The sequence below is a fragment of the Aureobasidium subglaciale genome (genome assembly GCF_000721755.1).
Source record: "Aureobasidium subglaciale EXF-2481 unplaced genomic scaffold scaffold_13, whole genome shotgun sequence".
In the NCBI taxonomy this organism is placed as follows: domain Eukaryota; kingdom Fungi; phylum Ascomycota; class Dothideomycetes; order Dothideales; family Saccotheciaceae; genus Aureobasidium; species Aureobasidium subglaciale.
In genome coordinates, this window is record NW_013566982.1 from 165,490 (window position 1) to 189,597 (window position 24,108).

Consider the following 24,108-nt stretch of genomic DNA (forward strand, 5'->3'; position numbering starts at 1 on the left):
GCGATGGACTATCTACTTGTGCAAGAAAAAGACCTATCAACGAATCCAAAGCCACTCAATGCTCGGATCCTGTGTGCGGTATGTACGGTCGTGTCATGGAAGTAGTACGAGCTGCACACCCAGGAGGCTCTTCGAGCTACTCAAGTAAACATCGTGGTGCTGGCGTGTGTGTGAAGGTTGGAATCGTCTTGACGTCACCGATGCCACGTTCCCGCGTCGTGTGCGGGCAAGCACGATCAGCGTCGCTGTTGTTTCCAAGAAAGCAGCTGCCAACTTATCGGACAGTTGCCTTCTCCGCGATCCACCAAAGGCTGTGCGAGCTGCTACCAAGAACAAGACCGAGGTCTTTACTGTCGCGTTCTATCCAGTTTCAGACATTGCGACGACTCGAGTGTTAGACGCCTGACAACGATCGACCGTCCGTTTCGCTGGCGCCCAATCAACCACAACCAAGGATACCCTCCATCAAGTACCTACTCACGCGGCCTACCGCCTATCTAGCGACCTCCTGACCTTATGATCTGTACACAATAGTCAAACCCGCTGCCTCACATCCTTTCCACGCTTCTACCTTGCGCAAACTCCCTGCCTGGGTGAAGGCAATAGACTGCCGTCATGTTGGAAGGACTCGTGTCGAACCTGCTCAACAGGTTCTTGGGCATGTACGTCCAGAACTTTGATCCAAAGCAGCTGAATGTCGGAATCTGGTCCGGCGATGTCAAACTACGAGATCTCGAGCTTCGCCGGGAAGCTCTCGACCAACTCCACCTCCCCATCAACGTTGTCGAAGGCCATCTGGGCTCTCTCACCCTCTCGATCCCATGGTCCAACCTGCGCGGCAAACCCGTACAAGTCAAGATTGAGGACGTATACCTGCTGGCTGCTCCAAGAGAAGATGAAGACTACAACCCCGAAGATCAAGATAAGCGCGACCACGCTGTCAAGATGGAGAAGCTCGACAGTGCGGAGCTGCTAAAAGAGAGGAGTGCAGAGGGCATGAGCCAAGAAGAGGAGCAAAAGAATCAGAGCTTCACTGCCAGTCTTGTCGCAGCTATCGTGGACAATCTACAGATTTCGGTCAAGAATGTTCATATTCGCTACGAAGACTCCATCTCAGACCCCGGCCACCCCTTCGCTGCTGGGCTCACTTTGCAGGAGCTGAGTGCTGTCAGTACAGATGAAAACTGGAAACCAACATTCATACAGAGCACTTCGGCTGGTTCGACTCACAAGCTAGCCACTCTCGGCGCCCTCGCTGTCTACTGGGACACTGATGCCAAGTTGCTGGGCTCTGGCAAGGGTTCTCAGACCGCAGAAGAGCAAGGAATAGACCATACTACAATTATCGACAAGTTCAGAGACATGATTGCAAAGAAGGACGATACTGACTTCGGATCACATCAATACATACTCAAGCCAGTCACTGGTCGTGCTGGTCTCGAAATTGACAAGACTGGGAAGCTCGACCGTCCCAAGATGAAGGCTCGTCTTCTGTTCAACGAACTTGGCTTCGTGATTGACGACGATCAATATCGCGATGCCTTAATGTTGGTAGATCTCTTCCACTATTTTATTCGACACCAAGAGTACCGCAAGTTCCAGCCCAAGTCATCACCGAAGGAAGACCCGCGAGCTTGGCTTAAATTCGCTACCAAGTCCGTCCACGATAAGATTCATGAACGCAATCGCCGTTGGACTTGGGCATACTTCAAGGAACGTCGTGACGATCGTATCAAATACATCAGTCTCTTCAAAAAGAAGAAGAAGGAAGAAAAGCTTGTTCCCGAAGAGGCGACTGACCTTGATTCACTTGAACGTAAACTGACCTACGAAGACCTGCGCTTTTGGAGATCTCTTGCTCGAAATCAGTTGCGCAAGGAGAATGTTGGCGTCAAAAAGGCCCCTGCAAAACAGACATGGTCGTCCTGGGTTTGGGGAAGCAAGAAGACTGAAGAGCATCCAGGTGACGAGACTCAATTGACGGAAGAGCAGCGCAAGGAGTTGTATGACGCAATCGACTTCGACGAGAAGAAACAGATTGCAGACGCCGTTGATATGCCAAAAGAGGCTGTCAAATTGCAAGTCGACATGAGCCTCCGGGAAGGCAGTTTCACTCTTAAACGTGATCCTCACGGCAAGGCTACCGAAATGCTTCGGCTCATTTTCCAGGGCTTCGATACCAAATTCTTGCAGCGTACTGATTCAATGTTGGCCGAAGTCAGTCTCGAGACTATGAAGCTCTTTGATGGTACCACCGAGGGAAATTTGTTCCCCCAGATGCTGAACATCAAGAACTCGATACCGGACGACAAAAGAGTTGAAGAAATCAAGGATGACGAAGTTGCAGACGAAGACGACGAACCGCCTGTAGATCCATTTTTTGCTTTGACCTTCGAGAACAACCCTCTTGATGGTCATGCTGATACTGATCTGACTGTGAAACTCAAAGCCATGGAGTTTGTCTACAACCCCAAGTTTGTTGTTGAAGTCGCCAACTTCTTCAAGCCACCAGAGCGCCACATGGAGTCAATAGGCGCCTTGATGGAATCTGCCGGTGCTACTGTCGAGGGTCTCAGACAACAAACTCGTGCAGGTCTCGAGTACGCTCTTCAAGAACACAAGACTGTCGACGCCAAGCTCGATTTGCAAGCTCCTCTCATCATCATTCCTGACTCTGTTACAAAGAAAGAATCTCTCTGCATGATCCTTGATGCCGGTCATATTAGTGTTCGTAGCGAGCTGATTGATAAGGACACATTGAACGAGGTGCAGTCAAAGCAAAAGCAACAGTATACCGATGAAGACTTCAAACGCCTTGAGCAGTTGATGTATGACAAGTTCCTTGTCAAGTTACAGTCGACCCAACTATTGCTTGGACCCTCAATCGAAGAGACCAAGAAGCAGCTCGACGCTAACAACACATCGCGACATTTGCACATTGTTGACCGAATCAACATCGACTTTACAGTCGAGACATGCATCGTCCCCAAGGCTTCTGGTCTGACCAAGTTTAGAGTCGGTGGTCACTTGCCCGTGCTGCACGCTTCCATCTCCGATTCGAAATACAAAAGCTTGATGAAGCTGATTGACGTTGCGATTCCCAAGTTCGGATCAGACGAAGACAAACCGCAGAAGACTGTCCAAGCCACACAAAAGCATACACAGCGACCTAGACAAAAGAGTGTCGTGGATCTAGATGTCATAGGGAGACCAAGATCCAAGTCTTTCCAGTTTTCCGCTCAAAAGCATGAACTTGTGATGGAGGAAGAAACCGACAACGAAGATGAAGAGTTCAAGGAAGCTAAAGAGTCTACCAAGGAACCTACAAAAGATGTCGATCAACGTAACTTCGAATTCAAGTTCAAGGTTGACAAGCTTCAAGGTTCGCTTTATCGCTCGGATCCAGATGGCAAGAGAAAGGACCAGTTGCTTGTTGATCTTATTGCCGAGAACTTCGATTTGCTCTTCTTCCAACGTCAGTTCGATATGGTAGCCGAGGTCAGTCTGCGCACTCTTGCAGTTGAGGATCATGTGGAGGAAAATCCGTCACCAGAGTTCAGAAACCTGATCTCGTCCGAAGACACAGACACCAACGAGAAGCAAGATCTGTTCTCGCTGAAGTTTGTCAAGGTCAATCCTGAACACCCGGAATTCATGTCAACGTTCGAAGGAATCGCGACCAATCTCGACGTGGCGGTATCAACGATCAATCTGCTTGTAACTCGCAAGACTCTTCTGACATTGCTCGATTTTGTCATGGTGACGTTCACTAACCCTGGAGAGGCCCAAGCCAACCAGTCACAAATGGTGGAGTCATCCGAAGTTGAGGAGATTAGTGCGCAGCCAGCAGGTGACAAAATCCGTATCAAGGCCGAGCTGAAGCGTATTGCCATAATCCTCAATAACGATGGGATTCGTCTTGCTACACTCAGTTTGACATCTGCTGAAGTTGCTGTTTTCCTCATGGGCAAGACTATGAGAGTTGGTGCCAGACTGGGCAACCTGTCTTTGCTCGATGATGTCAACCAAGGCGTCTCCGAGAAGTCGTCACTACGCCAATTGGTCTCAATCCAGGGCGATGAGCTTGCCGATTTCCGCTACGAAACCTTCGATGCAACTACGGAGGCATACCCAGGATATGACACTTCTATCTATCTCAGATCCGGCTCTCTCAAGGTCAACTTTGTCACTGAGCCATTCCGCAAGATTATGGAATTCGGTGTCAAGTTCGGCAAGATGCAGGCTATCATGAACGCTGCCAGACAGGCTGCTGCCAATCAGGCCAACAGCATTCAAGAGCGCGCAAGCAAGATGCACTTCGATATTCGCATCAAAACTCCGATCATTGCCTTCCCTCGCATGGTCATTACAGACTCTCCAGGACGGGATGTTCTCACGGCTTACTTAGGAGAACTCTATGCCAGCAACGAATTCCTCCCGTTGGATGACTCTAAGGACTCTGATACTGCCAACAAACTCACAGCCGGTGTACATAACACTCGATTGACTTCGACGTTCAATTACGCTGATGATAGAATGGAAGAACTCGATCTCATTGACAAGGTTGATCTCGACTTCAGGATCACAAGCGCAGAGCACAAAGCAGGGTACAAACGACCCGATACAGAGATTGAAGGATCAATGTCGAATGTCAATCTGCGTGTTACAGAGGCACAGCTCAAGTTTATCCTCGAGCTCTCTAAATCCATTCCTGAAGCTTTCGCTACAGATGACGAGATTGAAGAACATGTCAAGGAGGAGCTGCCCGCGTCCACGGTTCAAGACGCCAAATCAATAACTGGCGACTCTAACAAACAAGACGAGCAACCTCAGTCTCCCACCCATTTGGGTCCCGAGATTGGATCAGATGATGACACCTGGACCAAGCTTGATCTTGTCTTCAAGGTCGGTACAATCGGCCTTGAACTCATATCAAGCAAGCCTGATAAGCCCGTTGAAGATCTTGCAGCCTGTAGTCTGTCCAAGTTCTCGCTCAACGAGACTCATGTGAAGCTGCGCATGGTCAGCGATGGATCGCTCGAGTCTGAGCTTCTAGTTCAATCATTCACAATAACCGACACTCGTACACATGAGAAGAACAAGTTTAGGAAGATCATGTCTCTTATCAACACTGATGTCAAACAACAATTCATGGCAAGCGTCTCCATTTCTGGAGGCAAGGAGCGCAACTTGATTGCCCTCTTGACCATTGATAGCCCAAGGATCATTTTGGCATTAGACTATCTCTTTGCCATTCAAAAATTTATCAATGCTAGTCTGGCGACAGATGAGCCTCTTGTCATCTCGGATGAAGACGAATCTTCGATCGGAGACGAGGATGCAGTAAGCATGTCTACTGGCACTGACATTGCGGTCGAACAGCAGGCCGACCCCAGCTCTGCCAATGGCTCGAGCCCTATGGGCATATCGTTCCGTGTCAATATTGTTGACGCACAGATCATCCTCATCGCCAACCCTGCCATCACCAACTCTGAAGCCATTGTGCTTGGGAGCAAGCAGATCCTTGTATCGCAGCAACACGTCACTGCTCTTCAAGTCGACAAGCTTGGCATGTTCCTTTGCCGTATGGACAAGTTCGAAACTTCCCAGCTTCGGATCCTTGATGATTTCAGTGTTCAGACCTCCGTTGACATGCGGTCGGAAAACAAGCAAGCTCAACTGATGAGCATCATGGTTGAAATTGAACCTCTGGTGCTTCGCTTGTCCTTGCGCGATATTCTTTTGGCCATGCAAATCGTCAATAAGGCCTCTGCGATGTCTGCAGATGACGATAACCAGGAGCTTGCCAAGGAAGGTCCCTCTAAGATCGATCAGCTGAAGGCTCCCTCAACCAGGCCAAAGTCTGGGCGGGCACCATCATCAGCGCAAAAGCCTAGAGCCAACACTATTGCTACTAAAAAATCCCACACCACTACCGCGCCTAAGGCACCTGCCGAGCCACAAGGGTCGGCAATGCTGAAGAGAGAAGAGATGAAAATCAATCTTCAGGGCATTCGAGTGGTTCTTATCGGCGACCTTCATGAGCTGCCAATGCTCGATTGGAGTGTCAAGAACTTTGCTGTAGAAGTGCGTGATTGGAGTGGCGCCATGACAGCAGACACTAGCATCGAGACATTCTTCAACGTCTACAACTTCTCAAAGTCGGCTTGGGAACCTCTTGTCGAGCCATGGTCACTTGGATTCCATATGGCGAAGAGCTTGAACCCCGAGAAGCTCGCACTAGAGCTTTACTCGCGTAAATCTTTAGAGCTGACCATGACCTCGTCTACGATCGCATTGGCCTCCAAGTCAGCCCAGTTCTTGTCGAATGATGAGGACATCTTGTCCAAGCCTAGAGGAACTGACGCTCCTTATCGCATCCGCAACCAGACCGGCTTCGACCTTAATGTTTGGGCCCAAACAGAGAACAATCAAGAAGGCGCCGCAGAGAAATTGAGTGATGGAGAGGAGGCTCCCTGGCGCTTTGAAGATCCGAGCACGACAAGAGAAACGCTGTCTCCAGAAGGCGCTACTGGCATTGTCGGCATCAAGCTAGAAGGCAGTGGGTTCAACAGTATTGAGCGCATTCCTGTTAGCCGTGAGGGCGAAACTCTCTACAACCTCCAGCCACGCAAAGACAAAGTACAGCATCGTATATTGGTTGATGTGAAACTTGGAGCAGACAATGTCAAGTACATCACGTTCCGATCGCCTTTGTTGGTTGAGAACAACACACAGATACCTATCGAGGTCGGTGTGTATAGTCCAGATGAGGGCCATTTGCTCAAGATCGAGAAGGTTGCACCGGGTGATGCACGATCCGCACCCGTTGGTGCTGCCTTCATGCATTCGCTGGTCATTCGCCCAGACCAAGGATTTGGTTACACTTGGTCAAACGAACGTCTGTTCTGGAAAGACTTACTAAAGCGTCCCACACGAACTATCACTTGCGAAGGAGAGCAGCAAGATTCGTCTCCGCCTTTCTACTTCCAGATGCAGGCCGTGTACGACAAGAACAATCCCATCTCCGCAATCTATCCTTACATGCGCATTCGACTCTCCGCCCCGGTCGAGATTCAAAACTTGTTGCCGTTTGACTTCAAGTACCGCATCTACGACAAGAACACCAAAAAGGACTGGACGAACTTCTTACGCAAAGGTGGCGTCAGTCCTGTTCACGTTGTTGAGCTGTCACATCTACTGTTGATGAGTGTTGACATGCAGGACACCCCTTTCAAGCAAAGCGAATTCGCCATCATCAACTCCACAGGACGTGACGATTTCCGACGTGAGAAGACCCTTGTTGTAAAGGACAACCAAGACTTGACTTTGAGACTCAAGCTGCACTACTACAATGTCCCTGATAGCGGTGGTGCCTTCAAGATCACTGTCTACAGCCCCTACGTAGTTCTAAACAGAACTGGTCTAGGCCTTGACATCCGCAGCAAGACCTACTTTGGTGCTGCCAAATCTGCTGCTGGACAAACCACGTTCAGCAATTCAGACGAAGCACGCAAAGCAGTTCCATTTATGTTCTCTTACCCAACGGACGATCAGAAGAATAGAGCGCTCATCAAAGTTGACGGATCGACATGGAGTAAACCAGTCAGTTTTGAAGCTATTGGATCCACTACGGACGTTACTGTTGCTGCAGAATCTGGTCGATCGGAAATGCACGTCGGTCTGACAGTTGAAGAAGGTGAGGGCAAATACAAGCTGACGAAGGTCATCACCATTGCGCCCAGATTCGTGGTGCGCAATAAGCTAGGAGAAGACCTCAATATCAGAGAACCCGGATCATCGGATGTGACGTCTCTGAAGCCACAAGAACTTCATCCACTGCGATTCTTGAGACAATCTGGTGGACAGCAGTTGTGCCTTTGCTTCCCAGGTGTCAATAACAGTTGGTCGTCTCCCTTCAACATCGCCAATGTTGGCAGTGTCCACATCAAATTGGCCAAGGCTGGTGAAAGACAGAAACTCATCAGAGTCGAGATTTTGATGGAAGACGCCACTATCTTCCTTCACATTAGCCATGAGACGAAGCACTGGCCATTCTCTATCCGCAATGAAAGTGATGTTGAGTTCATTTTCTGGCAAGCCAATCCGAACGTTGATGAAGACGAAGACGAGCGCACCTCTGGCTGGAAGCCGATTCGATACAGACTGCCTCCACGAAGTATCATGCCTTATGCTTGGGACTATCCCGCGACCAAGAATAAGAATCTTGTGTTGAGCGCCAAGGGTAAGGAGAGACATGTCAAGCTTGCAGAAATCGGCAACCTCATACCAATGAGATTGCCTGCAGCCGAAGGGACCAATCGTCAGAAGATCATCGATCTCAATGTCGCAGCGGACGGTCCAACTCAGACACTTGTCTTGTCTAACTACAAGCCATCGAAGAGTCTGTACAAGCAAAAGGGTGGCTCTGCTTCTCAATCAACTTCGACTGGGTTCGAGGTCAAGGACTTGGATGACCACGTCACTTTGAGTGCTCAAATTAGATTTGCAGGACTTGGCATTTCACTCATCAATCGTCAACTCAAGGAGCTCGTGTATGTTACACTGCGCGATATCGATCTATCGTACAAGGACTCGCCGCTGTATCAGACTGTTTCTTCTACCATCAAATGGATTCAAGTCGACAATCAGCTCTATGGAGGCATTTTCCCGCTCATTTTCTACCCCAGTGTGGTTCCTAAGACAGGAAAAGAGATGGAAGCTCATCCCATCTTCAAGGCCGCCATTACACGCGTCAAGGACGATTCCTATGGTGTGCTTTACATCAAGTACTTCACATTCTTGATGCAGCAGATGACTATAGAAATCGATGAAGACTTCATCTTCGCTATGCTCGACTTCACCAAGATACCAGGCGCTTCATGGTCAGAAGAGAAGGAGGGTCAGCTTTGTGACGAGAATCTCGACATCCCAGAGCCCAAACAAGAAGAAGGCGGTCAAGACATCTACTTCGAGTTGTTGCACCTGCAACCTATGCAGTTTGATCTGTCCTTTGTCAGAACCGAGCGTATCAACGCTGAGGATACTGGCAGTTCATCCTCGAATCCTTTCATGTTTGCTGTCAATGTACTCACCATGTCTATTGGCAATGTTAACGATGCACCTATTCGTTACAACGCTCTTATGCTAGAAAATGCTCGAGTCTCTGTTGGCGCCTTAGTCGCTGCCATCAAGAGCCACTACGTCCAGGAATCGCTTCGCCAAGTCCATATCGTTCTGGGCTCTGCAGACTTCTTGGGCAACCCAGTTGGTCTCTTCAACAACATCAGTTCCGGTGTTGCCGACATCTTCTACGAACCGTATCAGGGCCTCGTCATGACCGACAGACCTCAGGACCTTGGTATCGGAATTGCCAAGGGTGCTAGCAGCTTCGTGAAAAAGAGTGTCTTCGGTTTCTCTGACAGTATGGCCAAATTTACAGGCAGTATCAGCAAAGGTCTTGCAGCCGCATCCATGGACAAGGAGTTCCAAGATCAGCGCCGCATGTCTCGTTCTCGTAATAGACCAAAGCACGCTTTATACGGTATCACTTCTGGGGGTAATGCCTTCGCAAACAGCATGGCAAGCGGTATTGGTGGTCTCGCTAGACATCCGCTGCAAGGTGCTGAGAAGGAGGGCGCTCTTGGCTTTGTTAAGGGTGTAGGGAAGGGATTCCTTGGTCTGGCCACCAAGCCTGCCATTGGAGCGTTCGACCTGGCATCTAACATGGCTGAGGGTGTTCGCAATACTACGACCGTATTTGACCAGGAAGGTCTTGATCGCGTGCGTCTGACACGTTTCATTGGTCAAGATGGCATCGTGCGACCTTACAGCCAGCGCGAGGCTCTAGGTCAGTTCTGGCTCAAAACCCTTGACAATGGCAAATACTTCCACGAAGACTATCTTGCCCATATGGAACTGTCCTCGGGAAGTGGATCGCAGTCAACTCAAGCACGTACCAAGAGTACAAGTGCCGAGAGTCCACGCATGGTCATGCTCACCTACAATGGTATCATGCTGGTGCAAACCAAGAAGCTCGTGACTGAGTGGGACGTTCCTCTCAAGGATATCCAAACTATTGTCAAGGAGCGTACAGGTATGAGCATGACGCTCAAGGGAGGAAACAGTGGTCCATTTGTTCCTGTTGCAGATGAGCAGAGCCGCAACTGGCTTTATCGACAAGTTGCGATTGCTGTCACTGCCTATAACGACAAGTATAATGCCAAGGGTTGAGCAGGACCCATTGAGGAATCATCGTTCCACAGATTTCAGGTTGGAAAGTAGTTTTAGTCTTTTTCCTAGCATAGATAAACCTGTTAATTGAGCCAAATGTCACAATGCTGTATGGATACCAATGCAATCTTCAGATCCAGACTCAGCCCTGAGGCCAGCCCGCTTCGTCTCCACACGGGTGAGGTCTACGTCATTGCAACGTGCATCGTGCCCAACCGCCTTGCACGCGTCTTCGTGCCACTTTTCCTCGCCCGTAAGCAAGGAAACACCCCTGCAAGCTGCGTTCTGGTGGCAAATCATCCGCGACTGTCGCATTAGCTAGCTGCATGATTGCGTAGTGTGAATTTGCTGGGTTCGACCAAGTAGCTGAGCTATAGGCAGCTTTCTGGAATCCTTCTAAGCATCTTACTCGTCGTTTCGAGCTCTTCTTGATTGATCTAACCTTGAATTTCGCTTCTGAGACATCTCCAATACTGTAACGATACCCAAGCTTTGTCAAATCGAAATTGACAATGCCATCTCTGGAAGATCTCCAAACTATTCCTGCCCGTCATGGTACTGCTACATTTGTGCCAAAGGGCAGCACGATCAAGATTGTGAATACTTCTGGTACTCAGGTGATCGACACTTGGGCGTTTGCTCTACCTACACCGCCTAAGCAGAACGGACCGCAACAAAATGCACAAGATGACAAGGACAACGGCTATCAAGAGCAGGACGAGAAGGAGAAGCTGAGGCTCGCGGAGGAGCAAGAAAAGGAGCAGCGGGAAGAGGCGAAGAAACAGGAGGAGGAAGAGAGGAAGAAGAAGGAGCAAGATGAAAAGGACAAGACCAGCAGGAAGAAGAGCAACAGGAAGTCGCGAGGAAGTCTGGACTTGCCTTCGCAAGAAGAAGCCGAGGCTGCCACTTCCCAACAGCAAGCGGCTGAGGCAGAGTCCAAGCAGCAATCTACCCCTTCCAAGAGCGGCTGGTCTTCATACCTTCCATCTTTGCGCGGAAGAAAGCAAATCACTGACAGCAATGCGAAAGACGACGCAGTTCCTGAGAAGAAACCGGACGAGGCTACAGAAGAGGATGACAAGCAACAAGAGAAGGAGAACTCCAGAAAATGGGGCAGCTATCTGCTCAAAGGTCAGGGCGTTACCAGTTACTTGCCCAGTAAGGGAGCCATTTCTGCTTTTGCTGCTCAGGTATGTGTGTGTGCGATAAGCGCTTCATCAAGGCTGCTTTGTCCGAATGGTCACTGATGTGGCAATTTGTAGCATGCACGCGATCCCAACAAGACGTACGCTGAGCAACTGGCCGCATTCTCTCGGACACCTGTAGGCGCGGCCTCCTTGTCGGGTAAGTCTGGGTACTTTTGAGCATAAGAAGCGATTGCTAATTACGAATAGCCATCACGGGATCCGGATCTGTATCTTCTCTCTACGCCGGCTACAGCGCATGGAACGCTATGCACGGCGATACCGCCCAGATGGAATACCTCAGCATGCCTCACACTCGCGCCTCGACTTTCCATATGGTCCCTCGCGTCAACGACGTCCTCGTGTCCAACTTGAGAGAACCCATGTTGACGCTCATAGAAGACACTAGCTCTGGCGTCCACGACACGTTGATCCCAGCCTGCGATCCGCAGCGTTACAAGGCTCTCCAGATCGAGGACTGGGAGCAGCATGGATCTTGTGCCGAAAACTTGGTCCTTGCGCTGAAGGAATTGAACGACCGCGCCGAGTTGAAAGGACCGAAGGGTGTTGGCGCCTCAGTGACGGTCAACTCGGTCCCAGCGCCATTGAACCTCTTCATGAATATTCCGTGGAAAGGTGACAAGGGCGAGCTCTCTTTCGAACCTCCTACATGTAAGGAGGGCGATTACGTTCGATTCAAGGCAGAGAGAGATATCGTGGTTGTCATGTCTGCATGTCCCAACGATGTGCAGCAGATCAATGGCGGACAGTCCAAGGACGGTCACTTCTTGGTCGAGCACGCTGATGACTCATCCGAGGAGGATACCCCAGCAGAAATCAAAAAGGCCGACAAGAAGAAGCCTCGCAAGTTGGGCCAGAAGGATGACGCAACTGAGGCAAAGTCAAAGGGCGACAAACCTGAGGATCAGAAGAGGGCAGAGAAAGCGCCTCTACCCGAGACTCCTGCAGTCGAAAAGTCGGAGGCTGCTTCGTCACCCGCAACAAAGCCAAAGGGTAAGTCAAGGAGCGACAAGTCTGAAGAGCAGAAGAAGGCCGAGAAGGTCCCCCTACCCGAGACACCCGCGACCGAGAAATCAGAAGCCGCCGCTTCGCCCGCGCCTCCGAAACAGCTCAAGGGTAAACCCAAGAAGCTCGCCGACGAGGAGCAGAAGAAGGCAGAGAAGACACCACTTCCTGAGACTCCAGCTGTTGAGAAGTCCGAGTCTGCTGCTTCTCCTGCTCCCCCATTCGCTTCCTCGGGCCAAGCGACTCCCAAGCCCAAGGGAAAGCCCAAGAAGCTGATTGATTCAGCGACTGGCGAGAAGAAAAAGCCGCGCAAGCTGGAATCAAGGTCCAAAGGCACAGTCACACCTGAATCCGCGTCTGCCGCTAGTCATCAGACTGATGCGACTGGTGGTGCTGAGAAAGGCGGGAGTTGAATTACAGAGCAACTTCGAGGTTTATGATCTCTTAAGGGACACAAATTGTGCAGATGTTAGCATGGAAGACTTTACACAGGAGCGATTTGAGGTGAGAGAGAGCCTCTCGGATGTGGCAGATGGGGACAAGCTAGAGGGTAATTTGGTTGTACCGAAAGACGAAATGGTCTCTGGCGACTTGGAATCAGATTCTGGCAGAGTCGATGAGAGAGTCAAGTATGTTGGAGTCAAGACTGCGCGGTCATTGGTCAATGGTGGACTGTCCATATTGGCTCTTGGGGCGTTCTCGCCTGTAGGATTGTTCTTGAGACACCTGGAAGCCCTGAAGGAGTTGGAAGACAGGAAAGGCGAAAGGAGTGTGCAATTGGACGATCAGATGGAAAGCGATACGGACGATACTAATGAGCTGTAAACTTGCACGATGTGTATTTGTATTGAATCCTACTTCACTGAGTAAATTGAACGATTTGTTTTCTGTGGCTTTTGGTGACGTGTGAGCATCGAGGCTGGAGTTAGGTAGACAAATCCAACAGGGTCTCGATTTGTCGCGATACTTGCAATAGAAATCGAGATAGTTGTCTAAGCACACCAAGGTATTTGAGAAGAGACCAAATGAGATTTCGAATGATCTGCTGTTCGATTTGCAAAGAGTTCCGACATTTATACCGGCTCGAAACTCGGAGCAGGGTTATACCCGTTGCTTCGGGGACTCGGTGGTGTGGAGGTGACACCTAGTGGAGGCCCGGGAATCATGTCTTCAAAGTCGGGTTACGCAGCTGTGACATTCAACAAGTTCGCGATGCTTGAGACTCCAGGTGCTCTCATAGCTGAATATGAATTGTCTGTCAACTGACGATGACAAGACACAGATGCTGTGTCGACCAATCGGGAAATCTCCGTCGGCAAAATGCTTGGCAAAAACCTCTGCGAAGCAAGCAGCTCTGGGTTGTGCGGGCTTCGAAGAACGCGAAGAGGAAAAAAATTAATTCCATTCTCACGACCGCATTCCAACAGCATCTTCAGAAATCCACCACCACACACCAAACACTTTCACAAAATGGCAAAAGACAGAGTAGAAAAGAAGGAAAAGAAGGAGAAGCGTAAGAGTGTCGATGCAAGCGGTGTCAAGAAAGAGAAGAAGAGTCGCAAGAGCGACGTGACCGCCGTGCTCAACGAGATCGAGGATGCCGCCCCTGGTGCCGTCGCTGTCGATGCCGACGGTGATGTTATTGTCGATGCCGATGTTGTCGCCGAGTCTGCCGCCATCCCCATTGGCGCTCTGGTTCCCTTCGCCAACCCTCTGTGCGACGAGAAGGCCACCAAGAAGGTCCTGAAGACTGTCAAGAAGGGTGAGTCTATGAACTGCTTGAGCTTGAGCAGAGTGAATCGTTCCAGGAACAAGCACTAACCATATCAAACTTACAGCCGCAAAGCAAAAGTGCCTCAAGCGTGGTGTCAAGGAAGTCGTCAAGGCCGTCCGCAAGACCACACCCGCCGACCCTGCCACAGCCCAAGTCGCCGCCCCTGCCATTGTCGTCCTCGCCGCCGACATCAGCCCCATGGACGTCATCAGCCACATCCCCGTCCTCTGCGAGGACCACAACATCCCTTACGTCTTCTTGCCGTCGCGCGCCGAGCTCGGTGCCGCTGGCAGCACCAAGCGCCCCACTTCCGTCGTCATGGTCACTCCTACCGCCGGCAAGAAGGGCGAGGAGAAGGATGACGAGTGGGATGAGGCCTACAAGGAGCTCAACAAGTTGGTCGTCAAGCAGGGTCAGCACGTCAAGGTCTAGAAGACCGAGACTAGTCTGGTCAAGCGAGAGAAGAAGATCAAGGTTGAGCATTGAAGACCTTTCTTTCTCACTTTTCGAAACGAAAGGGACCATCACACGCCGACTGGAGTCCGTTTGTTGCATTCCTTCCTGGTCGCATAATTGTTTCCAGTCAGACAATGCCCAAGGCTTCATCAGTGTCGGACGGTGGGTTCTTTTGTCTGTCCCGCTTTCTTGCTCGGAAAGTCATGCATACAAGGGAAAACGGGGCAAGGTTGTACGGCGGCGTTCAGAGGTGTTGGGTTTCCAAAAGGCATGCGATTTTCACAGTTGCCCATTCTTGTCATAACATGCGAAAGTCAAGAGGGATGGTCCGACTGAGAGTTGTTGGATGATCCCGAGTACATACTTCAGAGATTGAATGCTATGTACCTACAAAAACGAATTTGAAATGAAACTAAAAGCACAAAACAGCTCATCGGCTGAAATTATCGAGAAGCTGTATAAAAAAGAAGGCCAGCTGTGGTATGCTTATCAGAGGTATCAAGAGAAATATGCAGAGAGTGAAAAAGTTCGCCAAATCGTATCAGGACGACAAGAAACATAACCTTCCAGAAAGTATTTCACGCCAAATGCTCCAAAGAACGCCTATGTATGCATCTTACTAAGGTGACGACGATGACGAGATGCTTCCGAGCTCCACGTGGGGTTCGTCGACCTGCATCTTGTCAAGTATCTTTCGAATCGCCGCGCCTTCGTTACGATTCTTGTCAAGTTCGTCGACCAGTGCTAGAGCCTTCTTCGCTAGACCTCGCAATACCTGACGTGAGTACAAGAAGCTGCCCGTCTTTTCCATGTATTTGACGGCATATCTCTTGATTTCTTCGTCTTGTGGTTTTTGTTTGAGGATGTTGATGAGGACGAGGTTCTGCGGGTCGGAGCGGATGCTGTGAATGACGGGGAAGGAGAATTTGCCCTCGGTCAAGTCTTCACAAAGACCCTTGTTCTGTGTGTAGATTGTATCGGAGAGATTCTTGTAGTCGTCACGGATCTGGTAGAGTAGTCCGATGGTGTTGCACAAGGGGACGCAATCGATTGCGACGCTGCTCTCTGCCTGCATGAGTTTGATAGCAAGACGGAACAGTCCACCTGTCTTGTTGCCAACCATCTCGAGGTAGTCGTGCTCAGAAGGGCAGGTCAATGAGTCTCGCCAGAAGAGGTCCATGCCTTGACCGCGGTGTAGGTTGAGTAGCTCATCGTTGTAAATCTCAATGGCCCGAGGGTTGTTCAGCTTCATAAGCTCACGCAAAGCGCAAAAGTAGACGTAGTTGGCCGAGTTGATGGTCTGGGCGGTTCCGAAGATGTTGTGTGCGACTGGAACGCCTCGTCGTAAGACGGAGGAGTCCTCAACATCATCTATGAGTAGCGAGGCAGTATGCAGCATGCCAACCACTTGTGTGATGATGTCGAGGCTCGGCTTGGGCACATGGAGCCATGCGTTGAAGGCACCGATCAGGAGAGATCGTATGTCCTTGCCAGGGTGTCCATCCAGGTAGTCGTACGGAGCCAGCAGTATGCGATCCTTCTCTTGCGACCATTTTGTTGTGCCCTGAAAGATCAAGTCGTCGCAGATGTTGTGCATAGGGTCCTCGGGCGGAGGGCTTAGCGGTGGGGGATATATGTGCGCTTGTGGATGCATTCTGGGCGATGTGGTCGAGTCGTCGTGTGTCAGTCCATTCTGCTGTGGAACAGTCGTGGGCGTAGCATTGTTCGAAGCGGTTCGTGGTGGGAGCGGCATTGCGCCGGGAAGAGCGTCGAGAGCCATGGCGGCGTCCAAGGCATGCGTGTGCGAGTGCGAGTGCGTATGTAGACGGATCGGGCTCTCAAAAGAGAAGGAGCAAGAAGAAGGGAATCAACAAGTCAAGGTCACGCATCCATCAGCAGGCAGCCGCGGGCTTGTCATCAAAACACAAACTGATCGTCGTCGGATGGGACCCTTTGGTCTTTCGTGCCCGCCTTGATGAGTGGCACGAGGGCAGATCCGCCCTTCCCGGCCCCAGGCGGAGCATGTGAAAGCCCGTTGTCCGCAAAACTCGCCGAGACCTGGGTGCCAAGCCCGCTTTCTCGTTCAGACATGACATGCTCCGTCGGCGAAACCGACCGTACCTCTCATTCAGGTAGCCCGTCGCCAATAGCTCTTTTGAACTCACAACATGCCCCGACATCCGATCGACCTCTCAGCGCATCGCCAGACCATCACATGGTGGATCACACAGGAGAAATGGCATATGGATCGCGTCATGGCTGCTCTCGAGAGCGAGTATGACATCTCGCTCTCTGCAAATACCCTCAAACGTAACTTGAATGCCTGGGGCATTACCATTCGTCCACGTATCAAAGTGACTGCTGAATTGAGACAACGTATATACGACCTCTTCTACCAAGAGCGCTACTATACCGATCAACAGATGGCCAAGATCCTCAGGCGAGACGGCTTCACCATCTCCTTCCGTAAACTGGCAAAACTCCGCAAGGAGATGGGTTTGTCCAAAAGAAAGGATACTATCATCACTGCAAATCCTGTCGTCCCTGGTGAAGTGATACGAGTAGAGGAAGACGATGACACTTCTCATGATGATGATGATGATGAGGACGACGACGACGTAGGGGACGATGGAGACAATACGGAAGTGGGTCCGCTGGTCGCTCTAGAGAATACCATGAGACGACTCCGAGAGCCTCATCAACCCGTCCCGCAACCGTCCGCTCAAGTCAGAGAGCCCGCTTGGAGGAAGAAGAAATTGAGCGACTCAACCCAGCCCATCCACCAAGCACCTAGAATCCCCACAACCTACACCGATAGCAGGTATTCACCACCAGCACCAGCTGCTGTCCCTTCACCCTCACCTTCCCTCAAGCCTCTGCCTGAATCTACAGACGCGAACATTTACTATGAGCCACCAGCGAATGGTCAAGGTCTTGCTAGACGAGTCACTACCCTCGTCACACGCATCGAGGCCATAGAAACCGAGAATATTGGGCTAAAGCAGCAAGCGGAACAGCAACGAGTCGACAATTTGGAGCTCCGACAACTGGTCCAGCAGCAGAGGATTGAAATGGATATGATGAGAGGTTCACTGAACGAGCTCATCGCCAGGTTTAACTCGGCCCATTACTGAATCTTGGCTTGTGCCGTCCTGTTTGTAGAGATACCCCTTTGCTTCGGATGTGATCCGAGACATCTCCTCATCAAATTCGATCGCACATATTATGCGTGCATTGTGTCCATCCCTCACAGTTTAACATGCAGCATATACGTCCTCTCCGTGTGCGACATACTGTCACGCTTATAACTGCCTTCAGGCACCATACTTTCTCAGCTTGGATCGATGTCATCGAGATACTTCGTGCCATCGACTCCCTGCGCTAGGTTCATCGATACGCAACGTGACTGTGCCTTTCTACAACTTATCGTTGCTCTAAATCGATCATGGAGGAGAGGGTGTGCGATAGTATTCTGCACACGGGAAGGGTGCTGCAGCAATATGTGAACAGACATTCGGACAGTCTCTTGTTTTTGAGAACGTGCCATGCCGGAGCCTTGCTCCTACGATCATCGTTCGAGTATCGTCCAACTCTACACGTTTGTGTCATGTCCAGATCGGCAGTGAGTAAGAAGGATGAAAGAATGTCTGTGGCACCGGCTCTACATGTCTGGATAGACGGGTTGTGTCTTCTATAGCCATTGTTGTGGGAAGTCTTTCATAGCCACCACCCTTTTTGCTCATGCTGTACTGCTTGATCCAGAATATCCAGAATCTCGGACACTGTCCATCTCGTCTTCGAAGTCAATATCGAATTCAGGTTCTTTGCTTCCGTTAGGAACACCGTCCTCGTCGAGCTCGTCATCCTTTCCTTCGCCGTCTCTTCCTGCCCAATCTTTTTGTTCGGCGGCTCGAGTGTTCCAACGCAACGTCCGACTGATAGCGTCGAACCATTCCATTGGTTGACTGAGAACAGTGGGGAAAGGGTACTTGCTCGCCCTAACAACAACCTCATCGCCTAGACCAAGTTGTATCCGCCCTTTCCCATCAAAGCTGACGAAGCCGCCGCCTCGACCTTTTGTCGGCACGGAGACTTTTAGTTCCATCGAGTCGTTCAAAATCATTGGCCGGAAAGACAAGGTATGAGGGCAGATGGGTGTGAGTAATATGGCAGGAATCTCAGGGTGCACCAAGCTTCCACCGGCGGAAAGAGAGTATGCAGTAGAGCCTGTCGGTGTACTAAGGATGATCCCGTCGGCGGAAATGCGAGTAACTAGAGAGTCGTTGGCGTATAGATCTAGTGACGAGATGTAGGATGAAGGTCCCCTATCAATAACCAGCTCGTTGAGCACTTCGTGAGTCTCGCCCTCGATCTTAGTTGGATTTGCTGTCGCCAGACATGACGGGTCGGATGTGTTTGGAGGATTGAGCGTGGAGTTTGATGCGGCAGCGCGATAGACTGTGCACGTGAACCGCATGCGCATCGTCACCCTCATACCTGCGTCACCCATGATGCGATCTAGTTGGTGCTTGTACTGGTTGAATTGGAAGTTTGTGAGGAAGCCCAAGGAGCCCAGAGAGAAGGACATGACGGGCGGTACGATGCGTTGGAACAACCACGAGGTAAAGAGGACAGTGCCGTCTCCTCCGAGAGTTATGACAAGATCGAATAGCTCGGGCGAGGCCCAACACAGGGCGGGTGTCCAGAAGCGAAGCATGCTCTCAAAACGCTTGTCTTTGGCAGTCAGTGAGTCTGCGTCGAAACGTTTCGAACGACGGAGCTTCGAATCTACATAGACATTGACACCAACATCGCTGCCGTAGCGCGGTTTGCCAAGTAGCCACTCGGCCAGCTCACGAGTCAAATCGACCAGAGCGTTATCGCGGGCCTTTGTGACTATCATGACGTTGCGTACGGCTTGCTTTGTGGATCTTCTCTGTAGCTGGCGTGAGACCTCGCGAACACTGGCAGCCGTCTGCATAAGACGACTGTGTGACAACTGGTCATCCTCTTTTATCTCGTCCAACACTTTCTCAATGTTGACGGCGTCTCCGAAGCGGCGGTGGAAGAAGCAGGGGCTGGTCAAGGCGGCCAGTTGAACCATGGACGGAGTGCCCGTACGCGAGAGCTCCGAGATGGCGGCAGAGAGTTCCGAGGCAGAAGGCCCGTTGCGGGAGTTGATCTCTGGTGTAGGAATACCGAGCCCGTTGTTCGAAGGGCTGGAAGCGACGGCCGTGGGCAGACTGTTGCGACGGCGATATGAATCACGCCGCGACGGTCCGTGGATCATGTTGGGCGACATGGAGTGGAGATGGCTGGCCGAGTCGGACGGAGTGAATTGGAAGCGATAGTCGTCCATTTCTGCGTAGGGAGGAGTAGGCATGCCACTGCAATCAGGCTAAGGTGCCGATTAGAAATATACACGCCTTATCGCCGGTCCCGCGTGGAGAAGAAGGGTCGGTTGAACAAACTCCCCGATACACTTCGTGTGATTCTATCAGTGCCTGGAAGAATATGCCTGACGGAAGATGATGGGAGAAATAATTAGCAGTATTCGCTTTTGAACAGGAGAGAAGGCCGAGAGTCCGACACAACATTCCATCGAACCATTCTATGGATCTCTATCGAAATGGCGAGCGAATATGCCGAAGCCGCTCCTTCCCCCCAAGCCCGACCTCCGAACATCCGGGGAAGGTGCAATGCTAATTTCATGCCGCCAAAGGAAGGCTCTTAGTTTCTTGCTCTGACTTGGCCACATGTTTGTCGTGTCCAAATACCTGCAACACCGGAACATTGGGTGAAAGAACCTTTATTACATCCGAGTCAACTTAATCAGTGCCGCCTATTCGCGGCCGTGGTGTCAAAACAGTCTCTATCGTTAAGTCCGGTGGTTGATCGATCATCATCGGCTTCCATATCGTCATTCTAGCCGATACTTTGTCTTTGACCCCGGCGCGGCTCAAGCATCGTGACATTCTTCACTGCAAGCCACAATCCTCATATGAAAACTTGTTCACTGTTTGGCCACGGCTGTATCAACCTGGATCTTCTTTCAACAACGACGTGTGGCAGATCATCCCACACATGTGGCTTCCGTCAGGTGGCCGGCCTATACTGAGAATTCGCCTGGCTATTGGCGAGCTGCAAGCCTTTGCCAGCGCAGAGTGCACTGCGGCTTGCGTTAGCTACGCGTGTCAGCAGGGTCAGTAATCCGTATGCGAGCGTCGCCGAATCGAAGCTGTAGCCGGGGACTGCAACATGCATACAGCTGTACGTGACAGTGCACATTTGGTGAGCGCACGACATTCTAGTATGGATCCAAAGGAAGTCGGCAATGACCCAAGGTGCCTGCATAACGAACACTTTTGGATAGGAAGAGCTGGATGTCTCATCGCATGATGAGAAATAACATGCTATGCTACTGTTGCCTACGCCTCTTCCCTGCCTTAGATCTCCGCTGAGCCCATCTTTTGCACCACCCTGAACTTCACTCGTGACCACCCCTGAACTTCATCTCGTGAAAGGTATACTCCCGCATCTACTTTCTGAGCTTGGTTCCAAAGATGTGAAGTTTGGGTCGACCAATACCATCTCGAGAAATCGATCATGCTCGTGTAAAGTGGGTGTCGTCGTACTTGAGAGAGAAGTTCCTCGAAGGTCCTGCAAGCTGCTCTCGATTATCTGTCTGCCAAACTCCATTGCGGCCATGATGAAGGGTCAGCCAATCAGATGAGGAACGTCCTTGCAAGATATGAGCATCCGATACACTGATTGGTGTGAGTGGATCAAAGTCGCTGCTCAACTTGCGGGTATCTGGCTCCCAAATACAAGAATTGACTTTTGAATCTAATCTTCGCAACCATGCTTCGCATCTTCTGCATCAAGGTGTACCGAAAACTGTCGGCGCAATGCACGGAGTCATGCGATGTAGGCAAACGCCATCAAGAAATTGCGATGCGAACGTATAAGGGCAGGCTTTTATGTCATCTCTGTCGTCCTCTCTTGGTCATCACCCTCAGCGTCCAGCTTGCGCGAACCATTTAGACTGCCGTGAAGTTCGGAAAGCGACCTGATTGACTTGATAAGACTATTTGTCAACCACTAGCCATGGCTCAAGCCATTCCTATACCTCCTACGCACACTTATTCAGACTACGAAATGCCGCCGACATACCGGCGATCGGCAGAAGTTCTCTTGGTTGATGTGGTCGAAGGTACTGGTACTGGGCACGAACACCGACGGAGCAGAAATCCGGACGCAAAACACCACAGCCTACGAAATCAGCTGATTCAGACGACGTTTCATTGCTGGAAGCTTACGAAGGCCGTCCAGAAAACAAAGCATGGCGCTCCAAGTTGGAAGCGAGCAGAACGGATTCAAATGACTCTACCTTCTGACGAACTTGAGGCACAAGCCAAAAGACAGCGGAAAACAAAGTCCCTGACCGAAGCTTACGAAGCTTTGTCAGGGGACCAACGTAAACAGGTCGAGGTCCTTGTCCAAGAGAAGAGGCGAGATGAACCTGAAGATTTCGCTAGTTGGGAAATAGCGGCCATCCATCGGGAGACTGTCAACAACCTAAGAACCAGAGTCAGAGAAACTGCTTTCATTCGTGTTATCCTGACTAGGGAAGACAAACGACGGGCGGAGAGCAAAGCTGTAGAGAGCAGAGTTACTAATATCAGTGCATCGAGCGACATCTCCGACCTCGACAACCCAATTAGGTTGTCTCACCCTCGGATACAACTTGAAGAGCAACAGGACCTGAGCCCACAAGTGGTAGCTACCAGAAAAGGAGCAAAAACCAGACGATCCACTGATGATGTGGTCGAGATCTTGTCTGACCCAAGTTCCAACATTGACACGTCATTGGGACCATTCACTCCATCGATGGACTACACGCCTTCTCCTAAAATATGGGAAGGCCAAGTCCTGGGCTGGGACGTTCCTTCTCAGGATCAAACTCAGCGACACACATTAGACTACCAACAAGTCCCATGGCGAATGCAGCAGGCCATACAACCTCAGCAAGTTGAACAATCCCGTCAAGTTAAAGATACTCTGACATACATGTCTGATGTGAGTAATAACGCCTTCGCGCAGACGAAAGGCATTTATACTGGAAGTACACAAAGACCGCCTATACTGCCGGAACCGTTGTTTCAAGAGCGTCCCCCCCCAGGATTGTGTATTCCCAAACAACGATTCATCAACTCGTCTGTTCGGCAGTATCCTACCAAGGCTACGAGACACGAGCCATCTACTTGCCAGGAGCCACGGGATTACTTTGGAAATCATGTCCCAAAGCCATACGAAAAGCAGTCTTTCTTCGAAACGCAGTCTCGAAGAATGAACGAAGCATCTACGTCAGACTATCACTGCGTCAAGAACCTCGGGGCTGATGGCGATGCCCCGCCTACTGATGGCCAGATCACTGCCGACTCAGATTGGCCTGATTACAATCCTGCTAGAGAACAAGTGGTAAATCCATTACCGCAGCAAGCGAAGCAGGAGACTCAGAATGCCGAGCGGATACGACGAGAAGATATCTTGTTTTGGCGGACACAAGCCCATCTGAGCCATTCCCGATCTTCTTCGAGCTTGGATGACCAGTCATCAATCCTCGCGTCGCCTCAACTGAGCTCGCCGCCGACGTCGATATCAGGAGATAGGGTGCCTCTCACTCGCAGATATACCGACAAGCCGGTGTATGGCAATGTGCTCCGAAATGGAGAGGGAAACGATCCTGGACGCTTCGGTCAACAGCTTGCAGCCCAAGGCTCTCTACGTCCTAATCAGGAGCACATCTCCGTAACTACTCAGTGGCACCAGAAAGACCACAAGGTACCAGCTTGGCATGAATTTGATCCAGAGGAGGACTTGTCGCTCAGAATGTCTACTAGAGAGCAGCCGAATCAACACATGATGCCTCCTACAAGACTTGATCACAACTCCGGCGCCTATATTCCAGACATTCACCAAAGACCATACGTCCCAGAGCCTCCAGAACCAAAGCCGAACGCAGTATTGTTTCATTCGCGGCAGTACCAGCAGCCGCAAGATGCCGAGTCCGAGAACACGTCTATGCTTCAACGCTTGAGTGAGCGACTTGATCATATGAAACTCAGACATGCAGAAGATGCGACCCGACAAGCCGCCGAGGCGGCACGGAAGAGAAGGGACCTGGAGAGAAAAGAGGCATACGAGCAAGGGGTCGAAGACGCGATGGGGTGGAAGCAGAAGCGGCCTGGGACGTTTGGTGGATATGCATGAGAGGCGGCCGATGTTGAACTTCTTGACCAAATTCATACCAGAAGAGGACTGCGCTTTGTTACAATTTACCTAATACTTGACTTTGATCTAGATATTGATGTTCGTCTCTCTCGGCGTTGTTTCAATCTTGTGTTCACGGTGTCGATAGAGAAAGAACGACCC

The 24,108-nt window shown here is 50.7% G+C and overlaps 7 protein-coding genes across 7 annotated transcripts; 5 read left to right on the forward strand and 2 right to left on the reverse strand.

Annotated features, from left to right (window-relative positions):
* The first annotated feature begins 278 nt into the window (after window positions 1–278).
* AUEXF2481DRAFT_40899 (uncharacterized protein) lies at window positions 279–10,374 on the forward strand. The gene has a single exon (XM_013487413.1). It carries the CDS (start codon window positions 616–618, stop codon window positions 10,231–10,233), a length of 9,618 nt encoding a protein of 3,205 aa, XP_013342867.1. The 5' UTR covers window positions 279–615; the 3' UTR covers window positions 10,234–10,374.
* A 125-nt stretch (window positions 10,375–10,499) lies between these two features.
* On the forward strand, window positions 10,500–13,340 carry AUEXF2481DRAFT_40900 (uncharacterized protein). Its single transcript, XM_013487414.1, has 3 exons — window positions 10,500–11,423; window positions 11,496–11,577; window positions 11,628–13,340. Exons 1-3 carry the CDS (start codon window positions 10,746–10,748, stop codon window positions 12,854–12,856), a joined length of 1,989 nt encoding a protein of 662 aa, XP_013342868.1. The 5' UTR covers window positions 10,500–10,745; the 3' UTR covers window positions 12,857–13,340.
* A 573-nt stretch (window positions 13,341–13,913) lies between these two features.
* On the forward strand, window positions 13,914–14,649 carry AUEXF2481DRAFT_30301 (uncharacterized protein; the record flags this gene model as incomplete). The annotated part of the gene is made up of 2 exons (XM_013487364.1): window positions 13,914–14,205; window positions 14,282–14,649. 2 exons carry the CDS (start codon window positions 13,914–13,916, stop codon window positions 14,647–14,649), a joined length of 660 nt encoding a protein of 219 aa, XP_013342818.1.
* Window positions 14,650–15,292: 643 nt separating this feature from the next.
* On the reverse strand, window positions 15,293–16,270 carry AUEXF2481DRAFT_66524 (uncharacterized protein; the record flags this gene model as incomplete). Its single annotated transcript, XM_013487494.1, has 1 exon — window positions 15,293–16,270. The coding sequence occupies one exon, from the start codon at window positions 16,268–16,270 to the stop codon at window positions 15,293–15,295; it is 978 nt and encodes a 325-aa protein (XP_013342948.1).
* Window positions 16,271–16,651: 381 nt separating this feature from the next.
* AUEXF2481DRAFT_268174 (uncharacterized protein) lies at window positions 16,652–17,963 on the forward strand. The gene has a single exon (XM_013487543.1). The coding sequence runs from the start codon at window positions 16,842–16,844 to the stop codon at window positions 17,805–17,807; it is 966 nt and encodes a 321-aa protein (XP_013342997.1). The 5' UTR covers window positions 16,652–16,841; the 3' UTR covers window positions 17,808–17,963.
* Window positions 17,964–18,412: 449 nt separating this feature from the next.
* On the reverse strand, window positions 18,413–19,777 carry AUEXF2481DRAFT_47269 (uncharacterized protein; the record flags this gene model as incomplete). The annotated part of the gene is made up of 1 exon (XM_013487466.1): window positions 18,413–19,777. The coding sequence occupies one exon, from the start codon at window positions 19,775–19,777 to the stop codon at window positions 18,413–18,415; it is 1,365 nt and encodes a 454-aa protein (XP_013342920.1).
* Window positions 19,778–21,780: 2,003 nt separating this feature from the next.
* AUEXF2481DRAFT_5819 (uncharacterized protein) lies at window positions 21,781–23,946 on the forward strand (the record flags this gene model as incomplete). The annotated part of the gene is made up of 1 exon (XM_013487299.1): window positions 21,781–23,946. One exon carries the CDS (start codon window positions 21,781–21,783, stop codon window positions 23,944–23,946), a length of 2,166 nt encoding a protein of 721 aa, XP_013342753.1.
* Between the last annotated feature and the right edge of the window lie 162 nt (window positions 23,947–24,108).